This window comes from Astatotilapia calliptera, chromosome 18, assembly GCF_964374335.1.
Source record: "Astatotilapia calliptera chromosome 18, fAstCal68.1, whole genome shotgun sequence".
NCBI lineage: Eukaryota > Metazoa > Chordata > Actinopteri > Cichliformes > Cichlidae > Astatotilapia > Astatotilapia calliptera.
Genome location: NC_137439.1, coordinates 886,245 through 910,885, shown reverse-complemented (window position 1 = coordinate 910,885; position 24,641 = coordinate 886,245). Strand labels below are relative to the sequence as shown.

General features: G+C 42.9%; 2 protein-coding genes across 3 annotated transcripts in view; one reads left to right on the top strand and one right to left on the bottom strand.

Moving 5' to 3' along the window:
* The window catches only part of LOC113010313 (uncharacterized), a 141,000-nt gene that overhangs the window by 26,324 nt on the left and 90,035 nt on the right, over positions 1-24,641 (top strand). The gene's annotated exons all lie outside the window — the stretch shown is intronic.
* Positions 7,657-22,723, bottom strand: LOC145419397 (uncharacterized). 2 transcript variants are annotated; one of them, XR_013903077.1, is made up of 7 exons: positions 18,428-22,723; positions 14,992-15,208; positions 10,059-10,291; positions 9,674-9,958; positions 9,494-9,600; positions 8,340-8,995; positions 7,657-8,275 (listed from the first exon to the last, which is right to left on the bottom strand). XR_013903077.1 is itself a non-coding variant. In XM_080292340.1 (6 exons), the coding sequence occupies exons 1-6, from the start codon at positions 22,654-22,656 to the stop codon at positions 8,751-8,753; spliced, it is 5,316 nt and encodes a 1,771-aa protein (XP_080148466.1). In that variant the 5' UTR covers positions 22,657-22,723; the 3' UTR covers positions 8,280-8,750. The 2 variants fall into 2 exon arrangements, 1 of the variants encoding a protein (XP_080148466.1); XM_080292340.1 differs by lacking the exon at positions 7,657-8,275 and having other exon boundaries at positions 8,280-8,995.

Sequence of the window (24,641 nt, the reverse complement as noted above, 5' to 3'; positions counted from 1 at the left end):
TAATAATAATAATAATAATAATAATAATAAATTTTATTTATGAGCGCCTTTCAAGTCACCCAAGGACACTTTACAATAGGATAAAACACTTAGTAAAACAATGGCAGACTAAGAACTGTGCCTGTGCTCTCGTGAGGCGCAGTGCGCAGTGCAAAACAGATCTGGGGAAGATATTTGTCCCTTGAAGTGTGCTTATCCCCAACATAGGCTCAAATGGCTGTTTTCAAAGTGCGATTTACACGCTCAGTTGCATTCGTTTGAGGATGGTATGCAGTTGTTAGTCTGTGTTCAGTCCCAAGAGTCAACAAAACATGCTCAAAGAGTTCACTGACGAAAGGCGTTCCCCTATCAGAAATAAGGTGGGAGGGAGAACCATGTCGGGCAAAAATGTCAGTAATGAACTTGTTCGCAGCAACTTGAGCAGTGGCTTCTCTCACAGCACTCACCTCGACCCATTTTGAGAAATAGTCCACAAAAACAAGGATATAAGCATTCCCTCTTTGTGTGCGGGGCAGTGGGCCAACATAGTCCACCCCTGCGTACTCCCATGGTCTTTGTGGCTGGATAGGGACCATAAGGCCTGCTGTTTTTCTTTGACTTGGCTTAGTGGCTTGACATGAACAACATGAGACCACATACTTTTTCACGTCAGAGTTCATGTGTGGCCAGAAGAATCTGAGACGCAAGCGTGCCAGCGTTTTTGCAATGCCCAGATGTCCAGCTGTAGGATGATCGTGGTAGTACTTGAGCAGATAACCACGGAGTGTAGTAGGAGCAAGCAGTTTAAGTTGCTTGAGTGGGTGGAGACCACATTTCGTTTTTGGGTCGAGGAAATAGAGGACACCATCATGTACAACATACTTTTCCAGATCTTGATTATCCTCCCCAGTTTGTTGGTCACTCTCCAGCTGATTGAGCAATGAGCCTGTGACTGGGTCCTCAAGCTGCAGTTGACGAACATGCAGGCGGTCTGAAACAATCACAGAAGGCAGAGCACGAAGGTCCATGCTCCCAATCACTGCAAAGGGAGGGAGAAGATCAATGGGGGCATCCACATCTGGCAGAGGATTACGTGAAAGGGCATCGGGCACCTTATTACGTTCTCCAGGTTTGTGGATAATGCTGAAGTCAAAATCTTGAATGCGAAGAGACCACCGAGCAAGCCTGCCAGAGGGATTTGGTCAAGACATCAACCACTTGAGGCTGCTGTGGTCAGTGTAGATGGTTACGTGCAAGCCTTCAACATAGGGTCGGAAATGTTCCAAGGCCCAGATCACGGCCAGACACTCCTTCTCTGGAGTTGAGTAGGGCTTTTCCAATTTGTGCATAGCACGGCTAGCAAATGCTACAGCAACGTCTTTGCCACCCTCATCTTTCTGCATTAATGCTGCTCCAAGACCAGCATCGCATGCATCAGTGTGAATGAAGAATGGACGCGAAAAATCTGGGAACCTGAGGACTGGTGCTGAGGTTATAGAATGTTTCAGAAAGTCCACAGCTGCCTGGCACTTGTCATCCCAGTAAAACTGCACGTCCTTTTTAGTGAGGGCGAAGAGTGGCTCTGCATGGCGGACGTAGTCTTGTACAAAGCGGCGATAGTAGCCAGTTAGGCCAAGGAACTGTTGCACCTGCTTTGTTGTGGTCGGCACTTTGAACTCAGTCACGGCTCTCACCTTGTCAGGGTCAGGATGAATGCCAGCCGGCGTAACCCGATAACCAAGGAAGGTGAGCTCTGAAAGGCAGAATTGGCATTTGCTCAGCTTTAAAGAGAGGCCAGCGGGCTGAAGCTTACCAGGGACCTCTTTTAAGTCAAGCAGGTGTTGCTCAAAGGTCGGTGATGTGACAACAATGTAATCTAGATACACCACGCAGGACTTATAAATCATGTCAGCTAGAACATTGTTCATAAGCTGCTGAAAAGTCGCAGGGGCGTTACACAGGCCGAAAGGAAGGACTGAACTGAAACAGGCCACAGTGCGTGATAAAAGCAGTCTTTGGTTTAGCTTCTTCAGCAATGGGGACCTGCCAGTAACCTCGAGCGAGGTCTAGTGTTGTGAGAAACTTCCATCTCGACAGATAGTCCAGTGATTCATCCACCCACGGGAGTGGGTAAGAATCCTTCACCGTCAGCTGATTTAGGCCACGGAAGTCAACACAGAACCGTGGTTCGCGGGGGGGGGGTTGTTCACAATGACCACGGGGGCTGCCCATGGTCCTGATGCAGGTTCAATGATTATGCCCCAGGGCAGCTGTGGCTACAACTGTATGCCTCCACCAGTGTGTGAATGTGTGTGTGAATGGGTGGATGACTGGATGTATAAAGCGCTTTGGGGTCCTTAGGCGGGACTAGTAAAGCGCTATATAAATACAGGCCATTTACCATTTATATCCTGAAGCATTTTTTGAACTTGCTTTTCTATGATTTGCTTTTTAGCTGGTGAGGTGCGGTATGGTATTCTCCTGACAAACATCTGTGTGTGTGTGTGTGTGTGTGTGTGTGTGTGTGTGTGTGTGTGTGTAGCTGTGTGTGTGTGTAGGTGTGTGTGTGTGTGTGTGTAGGTGTGTCTGTGTGTGTGTGTGTGTAGGTGTGTGTGTGTGTAGGTGTGTGTAGGTGTGTGTGTGTGTGTAGGTGTGTGTGTGTGTGTGTGTGTGTGTGTGTGTAGGTGTGTGTGTGTGTGTGTGTAAGTGTGTGTGTGTGTGTAGGTGTGTGTGTGTGTGTGTGTGTGTGTGTGTGTGTGTGTGTGTAGGTGTGTGTAGGTGTGTGTGTGTGTGTGTGTGTGTGTAGGTGTGTGTGTGTGTGTGTGTGTGTGTGTGTAGGTGTGTGTGTGTGTGTGTGTGTGTGTAGGTGTGTGTGTGTGTGTAGTTGTGTGTGTGTGTGTGTAGCTGTGTGTGTGTGTGTAGGTGTGTGTGTGTGTGTGTGTGTAGGTGTGTGTGTGTGTGTAGGTGTGTGTGTGTGTGTGTGTAGGTGTGTGTGTGTGTGTGTGTGTAGGTGTGTGTGTGTGTGTAGTTGTGTGTGTGTGTGTAGGTGTGTGTGTGTGTGTGTAGCTGTGTGTGTGTGTGTAGGTGTGTGTGTGTGTGTAGGTGTGTGTGTGTGTGTGTGTGTGTGTAGTTGTGTGTGTGTGTAGGTGTGTGTGTGTGTGTGTGTGTAGGTGTGTGTGTGTGTGTGTGTGTGTGTAGGTGTGTGTGGGTGTGTGTGTAGGTGTGTGTGTGTGTGTAGGTGTGTGTGTGTGTGTGTGTAGGTGTGTGTGTGTGTGTAGGTGTGTGTGGGTGTGTGTGTAGGTGTGTGTGTGTGTGTAGGTGTGTGTGTGTAGGTGTGTGTGTGTGTGTAGGTGTGTGTGGGTGTGTGTGTAGGTGTGTGTGGGTGTGTGTGTAGGTGTGTGTGTGTAGGTGTGTGTGTGTGTGTGTAGGTGTGTGTGGGTGTGTAGGTGTGTGTGGGTGTGTGTGTGTGTGTAGGTGTGTGTGGGTGTGTAGGTGTGTGTAGGTGTGTGTGTGTGTGTAGGTGTGTGTGTGTGTGTGTGTGTAGGTGTGTGTGTGTGTAGGTGTGTGTGTGTGTGTAGGTGTGTGTGGGTGTGTGTGTAGGTGTGTGTGTGTGTGTGTGTAGGTGTGTGTGTGTAGGTGTGTGTGGGTGTGTGTGTGCACATTTACAGCAGAAATAACACAGAGAAAACAAACCAAAGCGAGGCAGCCCCGGGGTGTAGAGCCTTAACGCACAAACAGTAACACTATTAACATTTCCAAAATGGTTCCTGTGTGTGCGTCTTGTCTTCAGCTGTTTTGTTCTTGCTAAATTTGTTAACGTCTTTTTTCTTCAAAAATGTCTCTGCTCTTCTGGTTTATGACCTCCAATCGCTACTAAATATCAGAGCCACTGTTGAAGAGCAATCCCGACTGGCCCCAGGATGTGAGGATTTTCGCATTCCACCTGTGTTAGAGACTGTACCACTGTTCCTCCTCCGTGATTCGCCCTGCCATCCCTTACAGGAAGAAATGCCACAGAAGTGCAAGGGAAACAGGGCGGTTTGTCCCTCCAGACTGTAACAATCTCGACTCGCCTCGGACTACCAGCCGGGGTGGAGGCTTAGCCACTGTTTATTAACACAGTTTCAACTGTCAGCAGCTAACAGCTGATGCTTATGCTAGCTTTGAACTGCAGTTGTTTGAAATCCAGCTGTACCCACCACCGAAATACAGTAAGAATTTTATCCAAGAGTCCTTTGAATTCCTGGCAGGAATTATGCCATGAACAATTAAATGAACAATCCCCTACAGTTAAAAAAAATGGTATGACATTCTTTTAATTGTAGGGGATTTTAACATTCCCAGTTGCTGCTTAAGTACACCGCTGCCTAATGACTTCTTAAATCTTAAAAAACATAACCTGGATCCAGCAGTTTAATCCAAATCCAGACCAGTTTCTAAATTGCCTTTTTTTCTAAAGTCCTTGAGAAAGTTGTCCTTCTTCAGCTCCAGACTTTTCTAGATAAAAATGGCGTTAGTGAAGTATTTCAGTCTGGTTTGAAAATGCACAACAGCACTGAAACTGCTCTTTTAAAAATTTCTAATGACCTTTTAACTTTTACTGACTTGGGAGATTCAGCCATTTTCATACTATTAGACCGCAGTGCTGCCTTTGATACCGTAGATCATGGGATTCTTATCTCTCGGCTTGAGCGCTGTGTCGGAATCAAAGGGACTGCACTGGAGTAAATCTTACCTGTCCAACCAAAGTTTTTCTGTTAGATTGGGGGATGCATCATCCTCAAAAGCCTCCCTGTCTTGTGGGGTCTCCCAGGAGTCCATTCTTGGTCCAGTTCTCTTTTCTATTTACATGCTCCCTATGGATTCAATTTTTAAAAAAACATGGAATCTCATTGTTATGCAGACGACTTACAGATTTACCTGCCCCTGAAACGTAAATCTGTGAGTCCTCTGAAGGTTTTGCTAAATTGTTCGGATGATGTTAAGCAGAGGTGTGGACTCGAGTCACATGACTTGGACTCGAGTCAGACTCGAGTCATTAATTTTATGACTTTAGACTTGACTTGAAAAAATGTTCTAAGACTTGTGACTTGACTTGGACTTTTACACCAATGACTTGGGACTTGAATTGGACTTGAACCGGTTTACTTGAAAAGACTTGATATTTGACCCCAAATATAAAATTTAACATGCATATTATATAGAGATTGAAAATGTGACGTCATTCACGGGTAGAACCGCAAAGGATTCTGGGAACTCGTGGCAAGCGGTACTAGCGCACGCAGGCTTTCAATTAAAATCAGTTATACAGCGATAAAAAGAAACACAAAAATGTCAAGAAGCTGTTGTATTATTAACTGCAATAGCCGGTCGCATGACAGCCACGGTAAGCCGACGGGTAAAGAGATTGTTGTTATCGGATTACGTCGTTGAAGAGAAATTGTTCGAGCCATGTTTCCGGAGTAACAAAGAGGCGACGGGTGGCCTGGATTGCATCCATTCAAAGATCAAATATAACGTCCCAGAACACTCCAGCTCACAGGTTAGTCTGCTCCAAGCATTTACACGAAGGTCAGTGTTTTTTAGTAGTTAATGAGTCATTTTTCTTAACATAATTAGTGATATAGGTTACAAGCAAGTCTGGCGCTGAACAGAAATTGTCGCGCTATGCTCCTTTATTTATTGTGCATAAATAGTGAATTGTCCTGACACAATATTGCGTTTCGCTTCTGTTATTATGGTACATTGACAAAAACATATACTTTTATTCACAGGATAAAACAGGTTTTTTGTATCACTAATTGCCCAGTACGATTACAGCATACAGTATTATTGTCACTGCTACATTTCTGTGATGCGTACCAGAAATTATTTCCACTGCTAATTAATTACCGTTGAGCTCAAAGGTTATATTAATAAACGGTTAACGAATGTGTATTTATGACGACAATTTGTGAGACTGGTAAACTTATGATATGTACGATGGTCTTTCGTTCTACACGGTGCATTTCAAGGTCCTGTACCCATCCGTCGGTAAACTGTACCTGGGCTTGTTGCAGTGACCTGAAGTTACTAAACTTCATGAGTGTATGCACTCACTCCAAGAACCGTATGATTATAAATATGCATATAAATATGCTACGATGAGATAGCTGACTTCATCTAACTAGCAAATGTTGTCCAGGCTACGTTGGTGATACAGTTTTTTTTAATGTGTATGATATTTTTGTCATGCGATTTTAAAGCTGGTCCTACAACCGCATCCAAGAATAACATGCAGCGTATCTCAGAACTGTCGGTGAAAATTATTCTTGGAGCTAGGTTTAATTGAGCTGCATTTTAAAGAGGTGCAATTTCACAATTTGTGTATATTTTCTAAGTTCACTATTTTGTCATGTGTTGAGAAAAACACAGATTTTAAAATTACATGGTCTAATATTTACATTTAGCATAACTGCAACATTATTTTTTCTTTTTTTTTTTTTAAAGACTCGAAAGGACTTGAAATTCAAAGTTTCAGACTTGTGACTTTACTCGGACTTTTACACCAGTGACTTGAGACTCGACTCTGACTTGCCTGACATTACTTGAGACTTGACTTGAGACTTGAGGATAAAGACTTGAGACTTACTTGAGACTTGCAAAACAATGACTTGGTCCCACCTCTGATGTTAAGCCATGGATGGCTTTAAACGTCCTTAACCTAAACAAACAGAAAACAGAGGTGATTGTGTTTGGTCCCTGTGACCACTGCGACTTTGGCCCTTTAGAAATTTATAAAAAACCCTTTGCGAGGATCCTAGGAGTGATTGTTGACTCCAATCTAACGTTTGATAAACAGATTAATGCTGTAATCAAGTCCAGTTTCTTTCATCTTTAGCTACTTGCTAAAGTGAAGCCATTTCTCTGTTTTTAGAGGCTCTGAGAGAGCTATCAATGCCTTCATTTCATCTGCCTCGACTACTGTGATAGTCTTTACTCTGGTGTTAGTCTGTCATCAGTTAGCCGTCAGCTGGTCCAAAATGCTGCAGCACGGTTACTAACTGGCACACTCAAACGAGAACACATATCTCCCACACTGGCATCATTACAGTGGCTGCCAGTTAGTTTTAGAATTAATTTTAAGATTTTATTATTTGTTTTGAAGGCGTTGCACGGGTTAGCACCCTCATACATTTGTGATCTTTTAAATTGGACACTCCTGCAAGATCGCTGAGGTCTGTGGACCAAAGCTGTCCCAAGGTCCAGATTAAAGCACAGAGGAGAACAGGCCTTTGCTGGGACCGCCCCTTCACATCAGGAACTCCCAACATTGGACACTTTCATAACAAGTCTGAGAATCCACTTTTATTCCTTGCCTTTTAAGTCAGAATGAGTTTCTGTTACTTTTATTTGTCTTATTTCTTACTCAAATTATCTAATTTTATGATTCTTTTTCTTAACTCTTATCATATCTCCCTATGTTTTTATTTCTATTAATTATCTTAATTGTGCAGCACCTTAGTCAGCAGTTGTTGTTTTAAATGTGCTAAATAAAAAAAAATTGACTTTGACAAAGTGAGTCTGAAAGTCTGCAAGACGGCAGTTAACAGTAAGGTGTGTGTGTGTGTGTGTGTGTGTGTGTGTGTGTGTGTGTGTGTGTGTGTGTATAAATCATTAATAACACAGAGCTTTACACACAACTTTATTCCTTCATTTTTTTTATGGTGGGAGCAAAAAATCGGGTTAACTTAGCAAGGTGATCACCAGTGTGACCTCTGACCCCAAACTGGTTGTGGACAAATCAAGTGTGTGATCATGTATGAGTTGTATAGTTTTAATGTTTTATTTGGGAACAGAACGGTGTGTATGTGTAAGTTTGGTGATGGAGTTTTTATTATGAATGAATGATGAATTTTTATGAATTATTATGTCTATTTTTTTATGTTTAAGGACAACAGATGGAAATTAGCCTTTGGCTATAATCTGGTATGTTTACATTCATGTAATTTATTTTTTTACATTTATGTTCATTAACATGCACTGTCCTAAATAAATAAATAAATAAATACAAGTGTAACCTCACACACACACACACACACACACACACACACACACACACACACACACACACACACAGTCATTATATTAATGCTGCTATCCTGTATATATCGTACATACTATTGTTTGAGTACTTACGATTGTTTTTTTGTACTTTTTATATTTTACATTTATATTTATTATTGAAACTTGCACCAAGGGAGTGGCACTCCAATTTCGTTGTACTCTGTACAATGACAATAAAGGCTATTCTATTCTACACACACACACACACACACACACACACACACACACACACACACACACACACACACACACACACACACACACACACAGTTTTCTGATCTGGAATCAGTGAGGTTAGCCTGCTGCGTTTAAATGAACCTCTTGTGTTGTGGTTTAATTACACAAGTCATATCATGATTCCTATGTTGTGCTGTAAGCAGAGGCCCAGGGCCCGCTCACAGGTACCTGTGACAGGTGTTACACAGAGAACACATAACAACTCCTGTGATTACAAATCACTTTCTTTGAGCTGCTTTTCATCCTCGGATTAAAATCTTTCAGAGAAACTCTTTTCCTTCTTTCTTTTCTCAAAAAGAGGAAAAGAGAATGATGATGAAAGGGTCAGAGAGGATAACAAAATATATAAATGATAAAAACATCAAATAAAACTGAGCTTTCTCAGTTTGGATGTCTGATACGTTCAGGTAAACACACACACTCTGTTGTTATTTTCCACTGTTGTTGTTGTCTTTCTGTATCTTGGCTCTCAGCTCGCGGCACATCTCTTGGTACTCTGACGTGTTCTTTGAGTACAGGTTTCCGCCCTTCAGCCAGCCCATGATGCTGTTCTTCTCCTCCTCATTCAGGACTCCTTTCTTGTAGTAACCTTCCACCAGCAGCTTGTCTCCAACATTGTGGTAGAGCTGCGTTGCGTCTCTGGACATATTTGAGATGTTCAGCGAGGGGATTCCTGCAGAGTTCACACAGCGAGCAGAGAGAGGCGGGGTTTACTCACTGAACAGGAAACGGTGACGCATCGCACTATATCTGTTACTGTGACCACTGAGGCGAGGACACTCATTAACACAGTGTGAGTCCGTGTGCTCGTACAGTGAGGTTTGTGTATTTGTTGATTAGCTTGTGTTACTGATTCCTGGTTAAGTGATCCTTCTACATGGTGCTTCACGTGTTCCTGCACTAATAATTAATAACCTGTGTGTGATCCTGTGAGTGGCTGTGAAACCAATGTAACCAGCACTCTGTGACTCTGTGCATTAAACTGCTGAAAGACTTTGACTGCAGTGTTTCATCATTTCATGAAAAACGCGAGTTCATTTTTACACACAGATCTTTCTTTGTGTTGTTTCTATGGTGACAAACGCCCTCATCTTTGCTCATTGTCTCATCAGTAACCTGGTATGTAACAGCACATAGTACTTCTATCTCTACAGGCTTGTTTGTAGCGTACCTGCATCCTCTCTGAGAGAATTGGATGTGACCGGATTGGCTGCCAGCAGCGACATCTTCACCAGTTTTTCCCCGTCTCCAGAAATAAGAGTCTCCTCAAGCTTCTCGCTGGAACAGAAGCACGTTAGCTATCCAAAGAAAACTCTGAGTTTAGCTCCACGACGAACAGATTTGTTCTCACCTGATTATACGAGACTCTTTTCTGTTGCGCCAGGTCAGGCCTGCCTCGTGGTGCGGCTTCAGAACCTCTCTGCACAGCCCGCGGTCTCCGTTTTTATCCAACAGAGCAAAGACGTTGGGGCTTTTGTTTTTCAGGTCCTCTCTTAACTTTACGTTCTCAGGGTCCTGCAACCTTTTAAGGGCATTCTGAAAGACACATCTAGGTGGGACGTGGTCGGCTTCCACCGCCAACCTGTTTTCACCACATTCTCTTTGTTTTGAGGTTTGCCTCCGGATTCTGTACACACTGTTGGCAAGAAACACATTCAGAATACGATTTAATGTGTGTTACCAATAAATGTGAAGTTCGATCTGCTGGTCGTTGTGGTCACACATTAAATACTTACTCAGCGTGCGCTCCAACCAAACCCAGATGTTGTTCTTCGATATCTCGTAATTCCTCTGGACTCAAACCTTCCTTGCTCATGTCGCCCAAGATGCTGTTGAAATCGTCTACGGCTTTTTTTCGTGCCTTTTGATTTCCTCCACATATGTAATATCTTTCAGGAGAATTACAGGTTTCTTCATATCCTTTCTGCAGCTTCAGAGCTCCTGCGTATTTGGGTAGGTTTTGCTGAAGCTGAGTGCAGATAAAACATGACATAAGATGAATTACCTTCCAACATCTCCTGTGCAGACTATGAATAACACAAAGGCTACACCTTCTGTAAAAAGGTAAAACGTTGATTGGGTCCATAATCGCACAGGCCTCCAGAGGCCAAGTCAGGGTGGGCTAAGCCTGTAGAGGCGGCCACAGAGATCGTGTTTGATGAGTCCAAGACGGCTCAAGACAAATTAGAGTTTTGTATTTCCCAGTTTGCAATTTCTGAGAAAAAACCTTGTGTTTACTTGCATATGCAATCAGTGACTTAGTGTTGCACTAGCCAGCCATAAAGAGTGAGACTGGCCTTAGTGTTTTCCCATTTGAACGAACTAAACCAGATCATTGTGCACCACCTCTGGTTTGTACAACAGCCAAGCAAGTTACTAAGGAGTCTGTTAAATCTGCTCCTGAGCTTGTACTCCCAGCGACTTTTTCATGCAATTCAATTTTATTTATATAGCGCCAAATCACAACAGCAGTCGCCTCAAGGCGCTTTATATTGTACAGTAGACCCTACAATAATACATACAGAGAAAAACCCAACAATCATATGACCCCCTATGAGCATGAATCAGTGCAGAGAGGTCTGTTAATACATAGTGAGTGAGAAAGGTGACTGGAAAGGAAAAACTCAGTGCATCATGGGAATCCCCGGCAGCCTACGTCTATTGCAGCATAACTAAGGGAGGATCCAGGGTCACCTGGTCCAGCCCTAACTATATGCTTTAGCAAAAAGGAAAGTTTGAAGCCTAATCTTGAAAGTAGAGATAGTGTCTGTCTCCTGAATCCAAACTGGAAGCTGGTTCCACAGAAGAGGGGCCTGAAAACTGAAGGCTCTCCCTCCCATTCTACAGGGTGGCCATTTATATGGATACACCGTAATAACACGGGAATGGTTGGTGATATTAAAGTCCTGTTTGTGGCACATTAGTATATGTGAGGGGGCAAACTCCTCAAGATGGGTGGTGACCATGGTGGCCATTTAGAAGTCGGCCATCTTGGATACAACTTTTGTTTTTTTCAATAGGAAGAGGGCCATGTGACACATCAAACTTATTGGTAATGTCACAAGAACAACAATGGTGTGCTTGGTTTCAACGTAACTTTATTCTTTCATGAGTTATTTACAAGTTTCTCTTTGTTCACAGCCATTGACATGTCGAAGAGATTAACACGTGAGGAGCAGATCGAAATTGTGTTGATATCTGGTGAACGCAGTAACCGGGTCATTGCAGCAGATTTCAATGCAAGACACCCTACGAGACCACCCATCTCCCATGCTACAGTTAGCAAACTGCTTGCTAAGTTTCGTGAAACTGGTTCAGTGTTGGATTTGTCAAAATGTGGACGCAAGAAAACTGTCACTAATGAAGAAACATCAGAGGCTGTCCTAGCTTCATTCAGCAAGAGCCCACAGCGTAGCACTCGCGCATGTCACTGGAGAGTGGCATTAGTCGAACATCCCTTCGGCGGATATTAGCTACTCACAAATGGCACCCTTACAAACTCCAGCTGCTGCAGCATCTCAACGAGGATGACCCAGATCAGCACAGAATTTGCAGAATGGGCAAAACAAAAATTGGAACAGGACTCCAGGACAGGATTCCTAGATGAACAGTTTCCTGGAAAGGGGATTGGTCGTTGTGGGCCAGTTGAATGGCCCCCAAGGTCTCCCGATCTGACCCCCTTAGACTTTTATCTTTGGGGTCATCTGAAGGCAATTGTCTATGGTGTGAAGATACGAGATGTGCAGCACCTGAAACTACGGATACTGGATGCCTGTGCTGGCATTTCTCCTGTGGTGTTGCTATCAGTGTGTGCAGAGTGGGAGAAGAGGGTTGCATTGACAATCCAACACAATGGGCAGCACATTGAACACATTTTATAAGTGGTCAGAAACTTGTAAATAACTCATGAAAGAATAAAGTTACGTTGAAACCAAGCACACCATTGTTTTTCTTGTGACATTACCAATAAGTTTGATGTGTCACATGACCCTCGTCCTATTGAAAAAACAAAAGTTGTATCCAAGATGGCCGACTTCTAAATGGCCACCATGGTCACCACCCATCTTGAGGAGTTTGCCCCCTCATATATACTAATGTGCCACAAACAGGACTTTAATATCACCAGCCATCCCCATTTTATTACGGTGTATCCATATAATTGGCCCACCCTGTACTTTTAAATACTCTAGGAACAACAAGTAGGCCTGCAGAGCGAGAGCGAAGTGCTCTAATAGTGTGATATGGTACTACAAGGTCATTAAGATAAGATGGGGCCTGATTATTTAAGACCTTGTATGTGAGGAGCAGGATTTTGAATTCTGGATTTAACAGGAAGCCAAAACAGGAGAAATCTGCTCTCTCTTTCTAGTCCCTGTCAGGACTCTTGCTGCAGCATTTTGGATTAGCTGAAGGCTTTTCAGGGAGTTTTTAGGACTTCCTGATAATAATGAATTACAGTCGTCCAGCCTGGAAGTAATAAATGCATGAACTAGTTTTTCAGCGTCACTCTGAGACAGGATATTTCTAACTTTAGAGATGTTGCACAAATGGAAGAAAGCAGTCTTACATATTTGTTTAATATGTGCGTTGAAGGACATGTCCTGGTCAAAAATGACTCCAAGGTTCCTCACAGTGTTACTGGAGGCCAAGGTAATGCCATCCAGAGGAAGAGTCTGGTTAGATACCATGTTTCTAAGATTTTCAGGGCCAAGCTAAAGAACCATGCACAAAATAAAAAGGTTCTTTGACGTATGATATGTTTAAGACATATTGACATATTCATCCCTCCCACCTACCTCTCTCTCTCTCTCTCAAACTGTCTTATCGAGATTAGATCCTGGTTCTCCTCCAGTTTTCTCAAACTAAACAGTAATAAAACTGAGGTTTTACTCGTTGGCACAGCCTCTATCTTAACCAAATCTCACAGTTTCTCCATTAACATTGAAAATTCTCCCACCCTTCCCTCCCCTCAGGTAAAGAGTTTGGGTGTCATACTTGATAATACGCTCTCATTCCAGTCTAACGTTAATTACATAACCCGGTCTGCTTACTTCCACTTACGTAATATTAACCGACTCCGCCCCTTCCTTCCTCCCCATGCTGCTGCCATCCTTGTCCATAGTCTTATTACTTTCCAGACTGATTACTGCAGTTCCCTCTTATTTGGTCTCCCCAAAAAGTCCCTCCATAAACTCCAACTTCTTCAAAACTCTGCAGCTCGGGTCATACCCCGCACTCCGTCAAGAGCTCATATTACCCCAGTTCTTCAGCAGCTTCACTGGTTGCCCGTAGAACCCAAGCTTAACTTTAAAATCTTATTTCTCAGGTACAAGTGTGTCCTTAAATCTGCTCCTTCCTATCTGTGTGATCTGCTCCATATGACCACTGTTTCCTCCCCTCTCAGATTCTCATCTGCCATTCATCCTGTTGTTCCTTCTGCTCGTCTTACCACTATAGGAACAGAGCCTTCAGTCGCTCTGCTCTTCGGCTCTGGAACTCTCTTCCTCCAGCCATAAGAAATATAGACTCTCTTCCATATTTACAGTTCAAAACACATCTATTCAAACTGGCTTATTCGCTTTAGTGCTGATTTTATCTGTTGTCAAGCTTTGTTTTGCAATTTTTACTTATTTTATGTATTTTAATAACTATTGCCCCTTTTATTTTTTTATTTTTTGTCTTTTGTAAGGTGACCTTAAATAAAATGTATTATTATTATTATTATTATTACCATGACAACTACCTCTTGTCTTCCATCAGGCCTGTAGAGTGCATTTCCTGATTTAAGGCCGAGACCATGTTCCTGTGAAGGGTCTCAGTCTTGTGTCTGTTGGTATCACAGTAACAGTCTACTTCCAAAACTTCTCTACAAAACACTTACGTGGTGCTAATTATGAGGTATCAGCCTTACAGATAAAAATAAATCCCAACACTTCGGAATATCTGTCCCCCTCCCTTGTTCCACAGAATGGTGTGCCCATAAAAATAAAGTCCTGCCCCTGTCTTCATGGATTCTTAGGAGGGCTAAAGCGTCGTCTCTTATTGTTCGCTACAAAGAATTGGCTTTTAGAGCCGCTAGTACATGAAATAAAACATCACTAATACCAAAGGGCTCAATTTTGGCTTATCTGACCACGTTGTAGAGGACTCCTGAACACTCAGTACTGGACTGACACACACACACACACACATTTCCACATTTCCATGTCTTGTGTCTGTATTGTCCTGTTCTGTCTGGAGTTTCACTGGCTTGTCTTGTTTTGCAATTTTTGCACATTACACTTTCTGTAGTCCTGTGTTTGTTTGTCATATGTCACATGTAGCACCAGGGTCTCGGAGAAACGTCCCTTGTTAGCCCTACCTGTTGACCCCTGACCCCTGTCCTGTCCCTGTAACTGGTCCCCAGAATCAGGAGTAGAAGAACGTGTGGATCCCTGTATCACAGCTCCAATGACAATGACTTTTTAAAGCCATCTCACGCACAGTTAAGGCAGGCTGAAGTTCCTTTAACTGGAAACTATCGGCTTTCTGGAACAGGATTAAGATTCATTTTTTCCTAAGTTTCTTTATTGATTAGTCTTTTGAGTAATAATTCATGTAAATGTTGTCTCATTAATTTGAAAAGAAAGAGAACACAGAGACCATATTAATAATAACAGTAAGACTTACATTGTTTCTGACCTGCTCCCGAAGGATCCGTGCCTCTTTTCCTACGTCACCTGGATTTTTACAGGTGGCCTGGGCAACAGCGTGGTAGAGGCAGTTCTGATCTTCTGAATTTACTGGGATCGCGGTTCCATCTGGTCTCAGGATTTCAAAATGACCAGTGCACGGGCTCTGTTCACCACGAATCCGTTTAATTATCTTTGAGAAGAACCCCCTCCCCCTGTAAAAAATACATGAATAAACCAAAAAAACAACAAATCAGTCACTCTGGACAAAAAAGGGAAAAGGTGAGACTAACAAATCTCCCTGTAAATATAAGTATTCCATAACACTTGTTTATTACTTTAAAATTTATTTAAGAGTTTTGATTGGGACCAATAATAATGTTGTTGTACATAAAATCTGTCATGTAAGTTGTGTCCACCAGTGAAGCTGTTGGAATAATATTGATGAAGAAGCATAAGGAAAACGAATGTTGGAAATAATGTATATAATCAGATTAAACTATAACAGTAAAGGAAGTCAATTCAATTTTGTTTTATATATCACCAAACCACAACACCCAGTGCATCATGGGAATCCGCCAGCAGTCTACACCTATTGCAGTAAAACTAAGGGAGGATTCAGGGTCACCTGGTCCAGCCCTAACTATATGCTTTAGCAAAAAGGAAAGTTTTAAGCCTAATCTTGAAAGTAGAGATAGTGTCTGTCTCCTGAATCCAAATGTATGCTATGTCTTATAATGTAATATAATGTAAACAGAATTGGTCCTAGCACTGAACCCTGTGGAACTCCATAATTAACCTCAGTGTGTGAAGAGGACTCTCCATTTACATGCACAAACTGGAGTCTATTAGATGGATATGATACAAACCACTGCAGCACAGTACCTGTAATACCTACAGCATGTTCTAATCGCTCTAATAGGATATTATGGTCGACAGTATCGAACGCTGCACTGAGGTCTAGCAGGACAAGCACAGAGATGAGTCCACTGTCAGAGGCCATAAGAAGATCATTTGTAACCTTCACTAAAGCTGTTTCTGTGATGAGCTCTGAAACCTGACTGAAACTCTTCAAATAAACCTCTGCAGATGATCTGTTCGCTGTTTGACAACTACTCTTTCAAGGATGTTTGATATAAAGGAAGGTTGGAGATTGGCCTATAATTAGCTAAGACTGCTGGGTCTAGAGATGCTTTTTGAGTAAAGGTTTAACTACAGCCAGCTTGAAGGCCTGTGGTACATAGCCGATCATTAGAGATAGGTTGATCATATTTAAGATCAAAGAATTAATTAATGGCAGGACTTCTTTGAGCAGTTTTGTAGGAATGGGGTCTAAAAGACACGTTGATGGTTTGGAGGAAGTAATTATTGAAGTTAACTCAGAAAGATCAATTAGAGAAAAAGAGTCTAACTTAACATCAATGGTACTAAGAGTAGCTGTAGATAATATTACATCTGTGGGATGATTACTGGTAATTTTTTCTCTAATGATAAAATTTTTATTTGTGAAGAAGTTCATGAAGTCATTACTAGTTAATGTTAAAGGGATGGTTGGCTCAACAGAGCTCTGACTGTTTGTCAGCCTGGCTACAGTGCTGAAGAGAAACCTGGGGTTGTTCTTATTTTCTTCAATCAGTGATGAATAGTAAGATGTTCTGGCTTTGCAGAGGGCTTTCTTATAAAGCAGCAAACTATTTCTCCAGGCTAAATGAGGATTGTTACACACCATTTCAATATTAACTGAAGTGACATCCGATTAATGTAACCAGGTGTCATTATTGCAGACTGGAATTATAATTTTACTAAATCTAAATTTTTCCTTTCCCAGCAATTTCAGGGTTCCTTCAGTGTCGCCTGCCTTCGCCTCTGACAGTTGACTATGGCTGCTGGAGTCCCTAGAGAAAAAAAACTATGAGAAAACTACGTGAGAGAGGAACAGGTGGTGTACCGGGGTGTTCTGTTTAGAGCTACACGTCCTCCTCACCATCACCAGCCTTCTTTCTTGTTGCTCAGGACTATCTGCTGAGGAAGAGCTAATGGTAGCTAAGCTAGCATTGCCTGCACTAACTACTAACTATCTATGCCATTTTCCAGAGTCCAGAGCTGGTTTTCCATTCACTGAGCCTGGCCTCCAGAAGTACAATCAGGCAACATTTCTTTTCCAGTATCTGTGCTAAACAGAGGAGAAACTAAACATTTGAGAAGGAACTAATGACTCTGCTACAAGCTAAGCTAATAGCTACGCTAAAGAAAATCATTGGGTCTTTAGTGTGGGCGACTCAGCAGAAAGCGTGCTTTGGATAAACCACATGAAGATTACAGTTTGAAATAAGTCTTTATCTGAAGGTCTATAATTAAACAAGTCACACATGTTAACAAAACACTACTGTGCACTGTGTTAGGAACAGGAAGTGACACGAGAATGCCAGAAAAAAATAAAAACTGGGGGGGTACAGGAAAATAACTGAGTCCTTCCCAGTTCACAGCCAGTAAACCAACACAGGACAAGTCATTATAGTGGGACCACAGGATGTCAGGATGCCAGCTCTGTGTTATTATTCACCATGACTGGTGTCAGTTCTAGCTGTTCAGTGGGTTTCTGATTTGCCCTCAGACTAAACTACACCAGTTTGGGGAAAACAGTTTGTTAGTTTGTTTGTCCCCTGATGATCAGACAGGAGAATAATTATTAAGTTTTTAGATAAAGTTTCTTTTTGACATTGATTGCAGTGTGTGATCATAATAGGGTTGATACGCTCCTCATTAGAAGGATACGAGCACTAACCCCACGGTGTGACAGGTTAACTAAGAGGCACAAACAGAGCTGAGTGTAGCTGCATGCTCACAGAACAGACAGGAAGGGCTGCTTGTATGATAACAGGGCGTTCCAGTGAACAAGAAATAAACACTTAATAGTGTTCCTTTAAGGAATGGAGCATGGAAATAAAACATCCCTATCTGGGAGGTAGGGAGTTTTCTCACACAGGACAAGATCCCTGACTGGAGGTTAGTGACCGCTGCCATGAGGAACAAATCAGGGAGTGCTGAGCCTCAACCACGACATCTCCCCATCAATAGGCAATCACAATTATTCCCTGTTTCCATGTGTCTAATATATACTTTGAATTATGAATTGTACTTCACTTCTCCATGTACAGACTGCCTGACACTGTCCACAGCTGTGCAAGCCCAATTTTAACTGCCTGATAATAAAAGAGAGTGAACTGCTAGACTGTCTCCTGAACTTCCCTCAGCGAAGAAGAACCCGACAGTATCAAAACCAAAGTCTGGAAATTGGGATGGGGAGGGTTACCCTTGCAAAACAGGTCAAAATTAACTTTCTGGCCAATATGAGTTGGTCAATTAAAAAAAATATTATTTTGACTTATTTAAATGAGAGGCGCAATAATATCAAATATGTATGTGTCACTCACTGTGTTGGATTTTCTGACTCCTTCTTCAGTTGGAGGACTATATCGCCTGCTGAGTCCTCCTTCCCAGGAAAATAGTCTTCTGAAAGCTTCTTTCCATCTTTGTCCACCATAACCAGTTTGATTCCTTTGCCTTCCAGAGCATCACTCTGGGTGAGGACATGGATGTCCAAAGCCGTAGCAGGGCGGTTAACATCAGAAATGTCCTCAATGTAGCACTCCAAGTCTTTCTTGTCAGACTCTGACAGGGACTCACGTGGACGCTGGAGGACCTTTTTCATGTTGTACTTATACTCCTGGCTGTTAAAGAAACTTTGGGTGTCAGCCCTGCCAAGTATGTTGCTAACAGCACCACCAACAGCATGGTTTATTTGACTTATGCACATTTTGCTCATGATGGAGGTCATATGCCTGGAACAGGCCTCAACATAAGAGTTTGAAACACTTTCTGCAATCATGTTGATGAGTTTATCTTTAAAGCGTTTTACATCTGATAAACTGTGCCTTTCATCCTGGTCATTGCTTTCCTGAGGTAGTTTTTCCATTCTTTGCAAGAGCTTAGGAACAAAGGTGTTGTTAATGACTTTCTCTGTTGGTACCGAATTCCATATTTGTACAAAGGCTGTGGCATATTTAGCTGCTTCCAAACCCATTAGAATACTTTCTATTCGATCGGACCCTTTTTTGCTCTTTATGTGTTGTGTTACAGCACCACAGACCGCTGAAAGTCCATCAAGAGCCTTAAGAACCATGGTACAATTCATCATCAGGTCAGGAATCACTTCTCTTGTTATCAGATCCACTGACTGAAGCATTTCTTCCTCACACTCTTTGTGAATTCTGAATTCACTGGACCCATTCTCCAGGATATTCTTTGGTATTCCTGAGCAAATGAAGCTTGTGAGAACTTCATCCAGGTTACGGTTGGCTTTTATGAGTGAAAGCACCTTTTCCTCAAAGACTTTCCTCAGAACGTTTTGGAAAAAAGTATTAAATGCCTTCTCAGCAGTATAACTCAGAGCACTGATGCATCCTTGCTTCCCCAGTTCCTGAACTGCATACTTCCCTGCCTTCAGAAAACACTGTTTTACTGTGTAGGCACTAGTCTTTGCTCCTGCGATCAGACCTTTTGTGCCACTACGCACTGCACTTGCAGCTTTCTTTAGTCGGCTGAATCCACCAGAGATCAGAGACAGCCCGATGCTGATGGCCTTGGAGATTGCCCATTCAGCCCAGTCAAAGCCTCCTTGTATCATTCCTTTGATCCCTTGAATCATGTCAGATACTCCCTCACAGATCAGTCCAAGTCCAAACTGGCTGGCACCACCACATGACAGAGCACAAACAAGAACACCTGCTGCAACTTGAAGGGCGCCGAGAACAAAACAAACAAGGGCATCATAGCAGAACTCGGGCTTCTTTTTAACCTCAAAGACTGTGCTAAGGCCATTCTCATAGAGCATCATCAGCTCATTGGTGGTGATTAAATCTTTATCTTTGGAAAGATGGTACACACTGGAATCCTCTACTTCTGCATCAGCTTTGATGCCATCGAGCTGTGTCAGAGTTGTCAGGGCACTTTTAATGTATCCTTTCCAAGATTTGAAGATATTCATCCTGGCTTGCATTTGGATCTGGAGGTTGCTGTTTGTGTGGTGTGGAACAAAGCCACTCGTCACTGAAAGATTACAAAACATCATCGTATTTGTTGATTCTGAGAGATAGACATCCACTGCAGACTGTGCTTCCTCCAATAATTCCTTTGCCTCAGCAATGTAGTCTCCTTTTCTGAGGTTGAGTGTGATGTAAGCTTGATTATAAAGCGCCACAGCACTGTAGAAATGATCGCACTCTGCAGCTCTCTGCCAGTAAGTCTTTGCTCCAAAGTCACATTTGGTTTTGTTCATGCAGTGCAGGTCAGTTCTGCTTGCTGCCTGTTTGATGTAATCATAGAAATTATAGCTCGTCCCCTGCAGGAGGAAGTCACCAGTCTTCTTCAAGTGTTTGGTGAGGTCTTCTCTCAGCTGGCTGATATCGTCATGTCTGCTGATGTCCTTTTCATGAAGGATGAGCCACAAAGCCCACGATTCTTTCAAAGCATCAAGTGCAGTCTGATAGTCGAACTTGTTCTGATGGATCTTAAAATATTCAGGAACATCCTTCAGCTTCATCTTGGACAGGTCACTCCTTTCTTCTACCGTGTAATTCTTGTCAAAGTTACAGAGAAACTGACAGAAACTGGAGAACAGAGTTTCCTTCATGTCAATTTCACAGAGTTCATGTTTCTCCATGCTGTCTAAATGTCTGAGCTCATACTCCTCTCTGAGCTGTCTCATGGTTTCGATGGAATGGCCTTGGTAGGCTGGTGCAAGATGGCCCTGGTTGAGAACCATCTGGACCATCCCTGGGTTTCCTTTTCGGGCGGTGCGTCCAAAGACCTGTCGCTCCACACGGTGACTTCTAGGAAAGTATGTGAGGAGCACAAAGAGGCCTCCACTCTCGTTTACGTCCTGCTGAACGTGTATGTCTGTCCCTCGGCCGCCGAGGTTTGTAGCAATGATAATGTTTCCCCGGCTAAAGTTCTGCTTCTCGATGTTGTGCTTCTCGCTGATTGTGTACATGGTGATCTCATTGGCTTGCCTTTCTGGAACATGCATGTTTGTCTTCAGCTCATCTGCAGTTTTAACATCTTCACAAATGATAAGAACAACTTGGCCTCTGTCTGCAGCTCTCTGTGCAGTTTCACAGATCATCTGGATCCACTGCATGTTGCCTCCACTCACCTGAACTGCTGGCAACTCAACAAGCTTTTTACAGCGGTGAGCTGGAATGACATAGCTTGCTGTTTGGTAATGCCGTTCTAGAAATACTTTCTCAGCTTGCCCCCCTAATGTCCCAGAAACACCAAAAATGCCTTTTCCATTGAGGTACCGTTTAAAGAAATGGACATTGGACATGTAATTTGTTACATTGGACAGCTGTGAAATGGCCAGCTGGTGCTTCATCTCCAGAAACTGTTGTAGGCCGTCACCCCATCGCTTGTTTTTCTCCAACACCCCACTGGCCTCAAAGTCCACAGGAATTATGGCATCATACTGATGACTATCAGCATCACTGAAACCACCTGCGTCAGCTTCCGGTGCTTTCTCAATCATGTACTCTCTTCCCTGAGTCATTCTGATGGCTTTTAAGGCGTTCTCGGCAAAAACTGGTAACTGATTCTCAATGTATGTTTTCAAAAAAGAGGGGATCACAATAAATCCCTTACACTCATCCAATGACTTCACTGAACACTCATCAGAATATTTAATTTTTGATTTTAATTTGTCCACAGCTCCTTGGATGAGGGATTCCTCGGACATGATTTCACAGGTACAGCCATTCTCCAGGAGAAGTAGGCTGACATGAAGGTCTCCATGAGAGCTGTCCTTGCTGTAAAGTTTGGCTTTGTTGTTCATTAGTGAGTAACAATTTACAGATACACCGTTTTCTATTTTTTTCTGAACTTGTCTCAGTAGCTCACACTGTTTTTCTGGTCCAATGTTGGCCATGATTTTCTCAGTAGCTTTCCACCTGGCATCCTTAAAGCCGTCAGTCTCTGTTTGTGTCTGACCATCTGCTTTATTTAATTCATCCACATCCTCCTGTGGATAAAACCCCAGCTGGGCACCAAGAATAAGTATGTCATCAGCTGAAACATCTTCTGATTCTGGGCCAACCACTGCTTGCATTACAGCCTTGTGGAAGTGCTGGATCCTGGTTCCCCACCTGATCTCCCCAGTTTCAAACATTTCTATTGGCTTGCAGGATGACATCATGGCCCAGATGCTTGCCAGGACTTGCTCCATGTGCCTTAGGCTGCCGGCTTGGTGTGACAGGAACGTGACCTGGACACCGCTGTCCAACGTCATGTAGTCCACCTCATCTACTACCACACACTCAAACCTCCTCGGACCTCGGGTAGTCTTCTTCTCAAACTCTTGCCTCAGTGTATCTGCTGCAAATGTACCAACAGTGCCATAAATGACCTGCTGGCTGTATGCATCCTCAAGCAGCTTGTCATGATCTTTAAAAGAGCAGCTATCGATTTGTGTCGGAGGGACCGTGGATGATGTAATACCAAACACATCATATAATTTTCTCCACTTATCCTGATCACGACTTGCTAACAAAGGAGAGCTTGTCACAATGTCCACCTTTATGCCTCGGGTGGCCTGTATTGTAGCAAACATGGCTAAAATACAAGTTTTGCCCTCTCCAGTGCTGATTTCCAACAGACAACCTTTCTTATCCCCAGACTGTGGCAGCAGAAGCAGCAGCAGTGATGCTAGCTGACTGGGTCTTGGGAAGTAGCCCTGAACATGTTCACCGCTTTGAGTGGTAAAGGCGGTGCATTCCTTTACAGCTCTGGATACGATGATCAGGACTTTCTTCAGAGCATCAATCTTAGGATTGTTAAAATCGAGAGCAGTTATTATCTTTTTACAGTCTTCAATCATCTCCCTGTTAATGGGCACACTTCCATATTTGGGTAGCTCTTCTTCAATATATGTCAGGACTTCTCGCAGGAGTGACGGGACACACTCTGGAAAGTTTTTGTTTTCCATTTCAGCCAAAAGTGTGCAAGCATCTTTGTCTCGCTCAGCTTTGTCCACACAATATTGGATGTACTCTGCAGGATCGTCTTCATTCAGGGCAGAGAGAGCGTCGTCACAGCTCAGCCCGTACGTGCACGCTTTGTGGAGGATTTTTGTGACTGTTTCCTGATCCATGCTTAATGTCTTTCCAAGGAAACGCTTGATGTCTTTTGGTGCCCAGAGGTTGTTGAAGACTATTTGACTGACGATCTCCCTACCTGATAGGGGTAGCTTTGAGGACAGATCCAGAACATTTGCTAACACCTGTTGGGCCAGTGTTGGGTTGTCAGCATGTAGCTGTTCCTGCAAACTGAGGAGGAACTCTGTCTTCTTGTCTTGTCCATTTTGGAGGAGATCTTCAAAATCAGGGTCACCCTCTAAGGTCACCTTCAGCACTGCCTCCAGGATGTTGAACCTCTCAGTCAGAGACAGCAGCACATATCCAGTAGTCTGATCCAAAGCCGACAATAATAAAGTGCGGAAGAAGTGGGGGTACTCATTAAAATATTGTAATGTCAGCGTATTTTGGAGAGCCTTCATCCTGTCTTCCAGCTGGATCTGTAAATCTTCATCCTCTCTGATGTCATACTTTGATAGAAGTTTTTCAAAGTTCTCATTAACATCAGCGACCTGTATTAAAGAGGAACAAAGACACAAGCGTAATAGTACCAGCAGCAGAAAACTGTATGCAGGGTCAAATGATGTAATCCTCACCTGACCATAATGTTTGAATTATTATGAATGCATCTGGCAGTAAGGACAACAAACATCTGTTCAGAACTGTGATGATGTTCTGCTATGAGGACCTTCAGGAGTAGCAATTTATTTTTTAATCTGCCTGGTTAAAAGGAGACCTAGGAGAGGGAGTGTGGAGATCAGGGAAATTATGTTGCTGCTATTGTTAATAATCATCATCATTACCATTGCACTAATAATATAATCTACAGCATTGATATTGCATTCAGATGTTTAAACAGTGTGTGTGTCTTTCAGAAAGACTAAGTCACAGGCTGACAGGAAATTGCAGGTTTGCAGAGTGTGCCTTTTGCAGAACTGAAACCGAAAGCAGAGTCTAAGTGCAGGTTATTCTGAGGATTACATGTAAGGATGAGCCTCTGTTCTGGTGAAAAGTCAGAAGTGCAACGGGTGAGATGAGAGAGCATTTAAGGACGACACATACACACACACACACACACACACACACACACACACACACACACACACACACACACACACACACACACACACAGTAGATAGACGCATTTATAGGTGAGAGGTTAGTCATGTTTACTTGTAACTGCGGGTTTGGAGAAGCGGTAGTCAAAAGGTTGACAGGAAACATCTGCCATGAAGATAGAGACAATGTTCCTTTTTAAACTGTGTTAAAAGTCATTGTGGTTTTGAATTGACGTATGCATATATTGTATCTGATGACGCATGAGGGGGCGTCGTTAAATTCAAACCCTGATGGTATAAAATATCTGTTTATGTTTTGATTAGTCGAAGATCAAGGGCTGTCTGCGTACAGACTGGTCTTCCCACGCGTGTATTTCATTAAAATCAATTGTTTGACCAAGCTC